The sequence below is a fragment of the Gavia stellata genome, chromosome 2 (assembly GCF_030936135.1).
Source record: "Gavia stellata isolate bGavSte3 chromosome 2, bGavSte3.hap2, whole genome shotgun sequence".
In the NCBI taxonomy this organism is placed as follows: Eukaryota; Metazoa; Chordata; class Aves; order Gaviiformes; family Gaviidae; genus Gavia; species Gavia stellata.
Genome location: NC_082595.1, coordinates 106,875,367 through 106,886,307, shown reverse-complemented (window position 1 = coordinate 106,886,307; position 10,941 = coordinate 106,875,367). Strand labels below are relative to the sequence as shown.

The 10,941-nt window shown below is 43.0% G+C and overlaps 1 protein-coding gene across 1 annotated transcript; it reads right to left on the bottom strand.

Annotated features, from left to right (window-relative positions):
* Positions 1–307: 307 nt before the first annotated feature.
* ENPP5 (ectonucleotide pyrophosphatase/phosphodiesterase family member 5) lies at positions 308–7,047 on the bottom strand. The gene is made up of 3 exons (XM_009806973.2): positions 6,183–7,047; positions 2,143–2,319; positions 308–761 (listed from the first exon to the last, which is right to left on the bottom strand). The coding sequence occupies exons 1-3, from the start codon at positions 7,045–7,047 to the stop codon at positions 391–393; spliced, it is 1,413 nt and encodes a 470-aa protein (XP_009805275.1). The 3' UTR covers positions 308–390.
* Between the last annotated feature and the right edge of the window lie 3,894 nt (positions 7,048–10,941).

The following is a 10,941-nucleotide window of genomic DNA, read 5'->3' as shown; positions in this document are numbered from 1 at the left end:
TCTAAGAGACTTAAAAAACCTCTGAAAGAAAAAAAAAAAAGGCGCGGGGTGGAGTTAAATCACCATGTAATAGTCTGAAGTGCACCTCAGTTGATGTTATTTCCCTAAAAGTAGCTCAGAATGAGGTATTCGAGGTCTATTGTCACTACATGTCTACACACATAAACAGCTTTCCAGGTTTGTCTAGAATATTTTCAACCCCTGAAAGTGCTTGTAGGGTGAAACAGAAACATGCTCTTTCCCTGCATACTTAGTATGTACGCACTCCAGTGTACCAATGGATCAGCATCCATTTCCTTTTACTCCACGTATTTATGCTGATCCACCTCTTAATTTTTTTTTTGTATAAGCTTATTTTAAGCATCAAACAGGAAATAGTACTAAGTGTTACTAATCTTGCAACAGTGGCTGGGCAGCTTCGGTATATTGCACTTGCATGGTATTTGCTTGGGCAAGGATAAAATGCTTAACAAAAACTGCAATAAAAACCATGACAAGAAAGCTGCCCAGAAAGACTCCTACAACAGTAGCATAGGTGTCTGCTCCAAAGGCTACAGGAACTTCTTCAGCAAGTATATCTTTCACAGCGTTGAATGAACCATTGTTTGGCAGTGGGTTAATACCAAGTAGATGGCACAATAAGGGGTACAAGTCTGTAGCATTCATGACTTCTTTGGTGGCATTCTTTCTGAAAGCAGGCCCAACTGCCAAAAAAATTGGATGCATTTCTGGTAAGATGTTGTCATATCCGTGATTACCAACTAGAAATAAAAGATAGATAAAGGTCAATATTCTGAAGTTGCAAAACAAGCATTGAACCTTTTCCTAGAATTAGCGTAATGTAGAAAAGGAGCAGCATCATTTATTCTTGCAGAGGTTTAGAAGAATCATTTTGATCACCAGCACGAATGTCTCCTAGCAAACACCAAGTCTCAGAACTACAAAGAGAAGATGCCTTAAAAAAAACAGGAATGGAGAGCACTATTTAAAAAAAAAAAAAGAAAAGGAAAAAAAGAAGGTAAGCTCACATGGCAGTAACAGCACTGTCAATGGCATGCTATGCCATGATTCCTCACAAGAAAACTCCAACTCTGTAACCGGACCAGATCTTTTAGAAAAAAAACAAAATTCATGTAGAGACAGACCATCTGTTTGACTTAAGCTCTGACTGCCTTGCACTTTGTCCAATTTTGTGCACTATCTACTCATCGACAAGGAAAAAGTTTACCGAGCTCACTAGTGGGTCTCCAGTGCCCCTTCCTTACCGGGGCACTAAGAACTCTGAAGAAGTAAATAAACATGCAGGCACAAAAAGCTGCTCTCATCAGCTATCAGCAACTGAAAACTTGTTAAGTCTTGCAGGTAACGCTCTTCAGCTTCATAACCAGCAGCAAAGTTTAAAAGGTTTTCAATTTAGAAACTTAAGAACTGACCATATAACACCTATATTTTTCCTCTGAGCTAACCAAAAAGTTACAGATTACTGTCTCCATTCTACCTATAATAAATCTCAAAACCCCAATGTGAGGAACTTAAAAGTGGTTTGGTGGTTGTTTTTTTTTCCCTCCAAATCACCCAGAATGCATCTTATCCTATAAGGCAAACTAAAATTGCTGGTGTACAGTAACACAATATTCAAAGACTCTTTCTAGCAACAGAACAAGGTTACTGTAAGTGTAGGCATCCACAGAAGTTGAGGACTTTTAGAAAGCATTCTTGTATTTCCAACCCAACCCTTCTCCATTAAATAAATAGTACATGATAAAACACCATTATTTATCCGCTACTCAACAAGTTCAGTTACAACTTTTCTTTTTTTTTAATCTCTCAGGAAGTGCTTGTCAGTTTGCTAGATCTCGCAAGAAGACCTCAAGTATGTGGCCACTAAAACACATGAATGATCTTATCTCAGTAAGTTTAATTTTTAGAAAGGTTAAGTCCAGTTTCCCCTACCCTAACAGTATGGTGCTTCCCATCCCATCAGGAAAAAAAATAGATATAAATTCTACACACTTAGCTTCATTCCCTCCCAGTGTTAAAAAAAAAATAAATTTAACATTGGTTGAGACTGGGAGAGAAAGTACTATGTAAGGTCTCTGACTAGGATGATATAGCAAAACACTGTAAAGACAGAATACTTACATTGAAAACCGTCAGACTTATTATATACAATTTCCCATCCTTTATCAGCCACTGCTAAGACTGGCTGAATTTTACTGTTGTGTTTGTAATGTAATCTATCTGGAATCTGCTCCTTTTTATATACAGTCATGTTGGGATGAGCATTGGCCAAAGCTTCATATACTTCATCCAGTTTGCCTTCAAACAAACAAAAGAAACAAAAGACAAAACTTAAACATACCAATATGTTTACTGAAGTCATCAGTAATTTAAATACAACTGAACAAAGAGGGCAAAACGCACTTCCCCAAAACCTAATTATGGCTGTAAGAGACAACAGCGGATTACAATGCGCACAGATGTTACTGCGAGAAATCCAGGGCGTCATTCACACTAAGATCCCACCTGGCATCAGACTTCACAGCCTATTGCTAAGCAGTGAAGTGCCTTGCTAATTTTAGAAAAATCCCTCATTTCATAGTTAACAGAATGTAAGCTTCTCACAAGAATGAGTTAGAAGGCATTCAGTTAAGTCTCACGGAAAAGAAACCAGCTCCTCCTAGCTCCATGCAAAGCTTGAAAGCAAGACGATAGCTCCTAAACCTGTTTACGAGGTAATGCACACGTGAAGGCCACATTCTCTTTCTCTCAGTTGGCTATGATGTCAAGTGACACTTTTTATTTATTTTAAAGCAGTTTAATTGTTAGTTACTTTCCTTTAAAAGGCAAAAGACAGCATCCACTTTGTTTCCTGGCATCTCTGAAAACTTATTTCTGAGTGAACCCAACTATTTATTTCTCCTACAAGGTGCTCCAATAAACAGCTACATATTTGACCTCATTTGATTCCCAGTTTTGATCTTCTCCCACTTTGATGACAAGTTTAGCCAATTTAGAAAGAGTAGCTAGTTTGTCGCTATGCACCGTGTAACATCATAGTATTAGCAATTAATTGCCAAGGGATAAGCAAAACTAGCTTGCATTAATCTTTGCCAGGAAGCCCTCAGGTCACAGTCCAGATGCCAATAACATGTTAGGAGCTGTACAAAGATCGCGAAGGCCTAAGCAGGGAACACGCAACAAACATACGAAGGGACAGGTTGGACTGGCAGATGAAGATGGCACTTTTTGTCTAGAACTATCAGCCACTCTGTGTATTCGGTAACAGCTAAGAGCACTACCTGCTCCTTTGTATTCTTTGTGTCCGCTCCTTTCACTTCCCTAGTCTTCTACTGCACAGGGAGCATAAAACTTCAAGAGCTGTACAAACAATACCAAATAAATAGGCATTTTCCACCCCCAAGTCTTTATTTGCTTATTTCCAGTTTCTGAGCTTTGCTTTCCAGCAAAAGTCACTGAACAGCCAGAAAGCAGTTGGACGTGCTGGAACACCAGCGCATGGAAAGGAGGAACCAGGACACAGAGACAGAAACATAAAAGCAAGTTCAGGAATCTACATTTGAGCAAGTTTCTTCAGTCCTCCCCCCCGCCCTCCATTTAAGCACAGATTCCTATTGAGGACTATGCAGTGTATATAACAGACTTCCGTTATATACCAAATAACTCAGCTCCGTGACTTATTTAAGTACTTTGTGCTACACATATGCACAATTCAGTCGGACAGCTGAGTTCACAGCTAGTCTCTGCAGGCCAGTTTCAGGGCATCAAGGTCTGAAGCACGGTTGGAAGATGTTTACATCTACTTTGTGGCCAACACTGCCGTTTTTAGCAGACAAGTGGGATTTAAGCACATCCTGTCATTTTGACTTATAATTTCTCGTTAGTTCTGCCTTCACAGCTAGCTGTACGTCCTGCGGTGGGTGTTCCTGCGAGCGAGCTCTTCTCTGACTGACTGTCCCAAGAAACCATCGCCTTGATGACCACAAGTGCTTAGTTTGACCCGAGACACCGCCTGAAGTAAACCAAGGATAAAATCCAGTCTACCATTTACAGCATGCATGGAGTTTTGAATATACTCAAGAAAAAAAAAAGTTTGGGAGGAGGTGCCCAATTTAAAGAAACCGTCTTCATTTTCCCCCTCAGTTCCTAGGATCCAGTATAGAAATTCTGGAGGGAAAACTGGAAATAGATTAATGATTCTTATCTCAAATTGGCATTAAAAAAGAATCACTAAACTTAAGAAACACAATAAAGGTGAAGGTGAGACAACAAAAGTCCAGGTATGATAGAGATAATTACAGCACCAAAAAAAAAAGAAGACTCCAATCTAGTATTTCTAGGACTATATTAGTAACAAAATTAATTTTGTTAAGCCACTTTTCTATATAGAATAACAGAGAGGAGAAGCCCCAAATACAGCAAACTATGATTTTCCACTAAATTAATTCTTTAAATTAATATATTTATATTAAATGCAAGAAAAAGGCCAGCATCACCAGCTGTGCTACAGGTACCATCTTCATGAACATACAATCAGTTCCACACACACTAATACACTGGCATGGTTAAATAATAGCTTCCCCATCTCTCGGGAAGAAATATGCAGCGAAACAGTTAAAGTAGCAGAAATCACTGCATTTTTAAGCAAAGTTTTTCTCAACATCTCACGAAGTTTTACCATTCCCTTGGTTTAAGCAAGACAAATGGAATAACTGTTGAAAAATCGGTCATATGTACTTAAGTATATGTTATTTCATAGCTAAACTGAGAATGAATCTCATTGTTTTATAATAAAAATTACAGCTGGTAACACGAAAGGAAGGAATTAATTTTAGCTGTGCTCAAAACTAATTCTTGTTTATTGGTAGTGTAAGAAATTTCTGAACCTCTGGACAAAACCAAATGCAAGCTATTTCTGAAATCCATTGAAATGGCTTTTTTACTATTCTGTCATTAATTGCTGCAGAGATACTATCTTTTCTCAGCATTTGGCAGATAGGAGAATCAGGTTACGTATCTTCAGGTTCTCATTTACTGCCTTAGGGATGTTTCAGCACTAAAGTTTGCTTTTACCACTCCTTTATCTGGTAATGGGAACATCCTGGTCAATCGTGTTTGTCTCCATTAGGATGGAGCTCCCAAACTCAGCCCTTCTATCACTACTGAGAGAAACAGTGCCCAGCTACAAGCACCTGAGTGTGCTCAAGCAGCAAATGATCTCAGTTTGGACATACTAACATTTTAGTCTGGAGTATTCTTCAAACTAAAGATTACAAGAGACTTTTGTTTACACATTTAAAGGTCACTTAAGTCTGCAAAATAGGCTCCCTGCTAGGGCATTAAATACAGAGCGCTATCCATTAGTGATGGAAATATTACAGAAATCTTAAAGTGGCCTTTTCAGAAGGCCACCTTAAAACTCACTTCCAAATTAGCCCACACAAAAAATGCTGTCTTCCAGGCTAACGCATTAGCACCAAATAGTTGTAGCTTTTGATCATCAAAATAAAGAGCAGCACCTCTACATCAGTGACACTAAACGTACACCTGACACTTAAGCAACCCTGCAATGACTGCAGCGACTTCCGATCTCAATTCCAACAGTATTCTTGCCCATCATTATCACAATAAAAATGGCATGAATGTAACTGGCTGGCTGTTCAGAGTGATAGGGGGAAAAAACCTAAAGTGAACTACAATAGCTGGCAGCTAATCAAATAGCCAACACAGGCTTTCTTTTTACCAAAAGTCCCTATCTGGTTTCAGTTTACTGTTTGAGTTAGAAATCTAATTCTTCCACTACGGCTTTAGCATCTTGATGAAAGGCCAGATATGTAACATTCAGTTGTTATCGATCTAGAATGCCATTCATTCCCGATAACGCCGTTAAATTATCTTACTTCTCATAAGGACTAAAGGATATTTGGCAATATTAGTCAACAACAGACAGATTTGCTCACTTTTCATTTCAAAAAGTTAATCCAGGCTTTTGACAGAGCTAGCCAAAAGAACAAAGAAGCGATCCTGCAAGTACTCCTTGTTCAAGGGTGATGTCCTACTGGCATCAGCGCTGCTACCGCCACTTCAGTTAGGGAACTAAGTCTATAAAGTTTCAATATTCGAGTATTTTCTTCAGAGAATTTTACAGCTATAGGTCCTACCTTCTTTTGGCAAAATAGCGACTGCAGGAGAATGGTCAATGACTTTATAGAGCTCTCTGTTCACATACTGATCAAGCTCAATGAGCCTTTCTGAGGAGGACTGCGACATTCCATGATCACTTGTGACTATGACATTTATCACATCCCACAGCTTCGCTTTCTTCAGTTCAGAAATAAGGTATCCCAGCTTTTTGTCAATATCACTAATTATCGGTCCCATAAGTGGGTTTTCTGGGCCCAGAATATGGCCCATCTCATCAGGCTGTTCCCAATATAGGAGACCAAAGTTTATGGGTTCTTCTGATGTAAACCAGTCTATGAGCCTAGCAACTCTATCTTCAAAGGAAACAGATTCATTGTAGGGCATATAATATGTAGGAAAGACTCCATGAATTTTCACATCTGTTCCAGGCCACATAGCTGCTCCAGTTTTATGTCCTTCCCTCTGGTTCGTCACCCATATTGGGTTGGCTTCTTCCCAGAACTTGGAGTTATGGATATCCATTTTGTTCAGAGAGAAAGTTTCATTCAGAATAGGATCGTACATCTCATTAGCAACTATACCATGGCTTTCTGCAAAGAGACCAGTCACCATTGTATAATGATTAGGATACGTTTTCGTTATAAACACATTAGCAACCTGTTTGACATGAACACCATTCTCCATGGCATAATGAAAATTGGGAGTTGAGACTTTATAGATGTAATCCCATCGAAATCCATCAAAAGACACTAGCAACACTCTGGGCTGGGCTGGCTGGAGAGACAATGCACTTGGAAGAAATAGTAAGAAAATGGCCAGGACTTGCCAATAACAGTTCATGGCTATTCTGGAAGGTATTCGTCCCCTCTTCTGAGGCAACATGGCATCTGTTGAGCAGAGACAGAAGATTTGTTCGCATTAACCTATTTGCCAAAGTCATAACTTAGTTTTAAGAATGAGTAGCTAAAAGATTCCTCATGTATTTGTACAGCTTGCCTTACTAACACTGAGCAGTCCAAACATAGGAACGAGACCTTTTACCTATCAATTATATTGACATCCCAATTTCAGAGATGGGAAGTGAGACACTACAATTTGTTGAATGAAACACAGTTTGTAAAGCAACTTCTTTATCCAGCACCACTGCCCAACCTCTTCCTTTTTTCCTCCTGCTCCCAATACACAGGAACTCCTGCTCTTGCAATTTGACAAGTTTTCAAGTATATTCTGTACTCAAAGTTGCAAGAAACCATCCTATGAGAAAGCTGCTTGTTAAGATGTAAACAGGGGCAGCTCTCACCTTGAGAATAACAAGGTCCATCTCCACCAGAACTTTATAACCCTCATTAAAACCTCTGGAGCATTACTTCTCTTCCGCGCAAGCGTGGCACAGACAGACTAGCATCACATGGCAGAGCAGCGGATGGGAGCAGGAAGTGTGCACTGGAACTGGAGGAATCTGCGCCCGCACAGCTCCCATCAGGGAGGGGGGACCAGGTAGAAACCATCACAGCTTCTCAGCCCTGACACTCAGTACGGGATTACTAAATGTGCCGAGTACAATTTCTAGTGGAGAAACTAGCAAATAAGCTTTGAATTTCAGATACAGCAGAACATCCATTAAAAGGTTTTGCTGCTTACAAGGTGTCAGATCGAGACTTAGAGAAACAAATAGCACGAACATCAGTTTCCAGACACTTTATCTCATCTCTAATCTGATCGTAGCTTCCCTAGGTAACAGAGCTCTTACTGATCAACTAATTCTGACACTCACTACCAAAGGTCACTTTTAGTGTTCAGATAGCTTTACAAACAAGAATGTACACAAGTCATACAAGTCAGCATGCAGTTTAAGTTCTTCTAACTAACCATGTATGTCTCTGGATGGATTGGAAAGAGGTGGCTGAAAGATTCAGCGGTACAGTTGTGAGCCACCAGAAATACCATCTTTCAAGCAAGCATAAAACCCTTCACCTGTCCTTCCCAGTCAAATACCACTGCTACCTGAGTGCAAGCAACATGAAGTACACAAGAAACAAGAAACAGGATGCAAATCCTGTCCATGAACTGCACAGGATGGTGACCACTAGATACTGTGCCCTAAAGCATTTGCTCCCTAGATAAACATTCAGCACTAATTCTGATCATATGACTCAAGGATATTGACTGTTCTTAGCTATGACTGGCATTCCTTATCTAATAGCATGAGATGAAACAACACAAAATTCTGTATTGTATTGGGCTGTATTCCCCTGCCGCAGTTTCCCTCTGCCCTTCCTAAACACTTTCTTGTTCAAAACTCAGTTACCTAACCCAAAGTAAGCTCCCTATAAAAACCCCTCACACAGGACTTCCTTACCTACAATTAACCTAAAATTTCATGTTAATATTCCCCACTTCTTGCTCAACAGCATCATTCAACCACGAGACCAGATACTGTTCCATCCAATCCTGCATGTGGACTGTACTGGTACTCCACACAGTTCCCTTTAGGTTCTCATTTTTCAGCAATCATCTGGAACAAGGCACTACTGAAATTCAGCTGGAAAACAGTGATTGTGTAACCAATAAATCCATATTAATATCTGTAGTACAAAATATCCTAGCTAGTAACAAGCATCTGAGTATCACTGCAATGATGGAATAATTAGTATTTGTCATTTTGGTAGAACACAAGATATTTTCCATGGGAAGTTTTCCTACTCTGATTCCCCAACTAAATCTCTCATACATATATTTACACTGGAAAACAGCATAGGCACTGTTGGCTTGCAGACAGTCAAATGTTACACCAAACTTGCGTGTCTCCCAAAATTAAAATCCAGGCCTAGAGTCCCACTAAGAACAAACCGACACTGCAGAGGCATAATTCCTCTTTCAGCAAACACCACGGACCCAAAGGCTGCAGAATCACTCAGTCTCACTTGATGTGGGGTTTCTTTCAGCTGAATCTGAAGGAAGAAAGGGAGAACACGTTGTTGCATCCATCTGAACGCCATCACCAAATGAAGCGTAGCCCATGGCCGAGTCGTAAATTCCCCCTTCTGGGGAGTGACAAGTATGAGTTTAAGTCCTCTCAAGTGAAATCAGGTCTTTACTTCTGAATTTTACGCTCTTAAGGATGTCAACACCACCTCATCCTATAATTGCGCGCTTTTAATAAAGAGGGTTTTCCCCCAAGGCCTTCCTATCGAGGTCTTCCCTGGGCACACCCCGCGCCCACCTACCGACCCGGGTCTCCCCAGAGAGCCCGCACGGCAAGGCACGGCTCGGGGCCCTGACGGGGCTCTGGCGGGACGAAGGCACCTGACTGCTCGGGGCAGCGAGGGCAGGGCCCGGGGCCGGGCTCGGCACACGGACGGCCGAGGCGGGCGGGCCGGCGTTCCCCTACACCTCTGGGAAAGCCTTACTTCACCCTGACAGGAGAACCACGCGAAGCACAACCCGGGCTCACTAAACCCACGCGAGACACCGCCTGGACGCCCAGGGCAGCCCCCACGGAGGCCCGCTCAGGCCTAACGAACCGTCCCCCCGCCCCGGCGCACTCGGTCCGGGCTGCCTCGGCTCCCACCGCCCCGCGGGCGGGCGGGCCAGGAGCGAGGCCGCGGGCCCCCCCCACAGCCCGGCCCCCGGAGGAGCCGCGACCCGCCGTTACCTGCCGGCGGTCCCCGAGCAGCACCACCACACCAGAAGGCGGCGGCAGCGGCAGAGGCGCCCGCACGTAACGGCCGCCCGCCCCGCCCCGCCCCGCCCCGCTGTGAGTGGCCAGCGGCGCTGTCAGTCAGCGCCGAGTAACGGTCACGGCGCCGTGAGGGGAGGCGGTGCGGCCGTGGGGAGCCGCCTCAGGCCGCGGGTGTTGCGCCCCGTTGTACAAAGGCTGTGAGCGGTGGTTAAGGCTTCTCAGGGGCCCGGGCGAGGAGGCGGCTCCCGGGGGGCACGGGGACTCCCCCGCCTTGGAGGCGGCCCCGCGTGAGGCGGCCCGGGCGGGCGGCGGGGGGAGCCGCCCCGGGGGGGGTTTCTCCGGCTTTGAGGAGCACAGCGGTGCGGCGCCTGTGCAGGTCCAAAGACAGGGAAGTTGTCGGGGTGTCGCTGCGTGTCGTGGAATTGCGTTAAATAGACAAGAAATAGGGCCCGGGCTGGGCCAGCTGTGCTTTCACCTGACTGTAAACGCAAGGAGCAAAATTCACGTTCTGGGTATCTGCAGGTGCTTCTTCAATTTTAAAAAAAAATTATTTTGATTCAGGTGTTTTTCTATCTGCCTCTTTTCCTCCTCTTGTGTTTTGAAGCTCTAAATTTTCAATTTTGGTTCAGGTGGATAATTACACTTTCCCATATTACGATGTTGAAGACCCATAGCTGTGGCCTGGAATGAAGAGGAAAATCCGTTTATCCCTCCTCATCTCACTAGAAACTGAACTGCTGAAGGGGACAGAAGTCGGAGCAGGTTTCCCACCTTTACTAGTTGAGGATCTGTGCTACATATGGGTCCAAAGCCCACACCTTACGTATGTACACAAACCTCACCCCACCTCGTGGCAGCATAGAAAACCACGATACTTCCACTGGCGCATAGGCACGTGCTATTTATTAATCACTTCATAGCTGGCACTGCCTAACTTACATGTCCTTCTGGTGCAAACAAGCATTACAATGCAAAGAAAACAGAATTTGTGGGGGTTTTTCCTCTTCTTTTTGCTTCATCCATACAGGATGAACCTGCTTTCATGTTGATGGCAACCTACTAGAGGCTTCACATCTCCGACATAGTGAAGTATT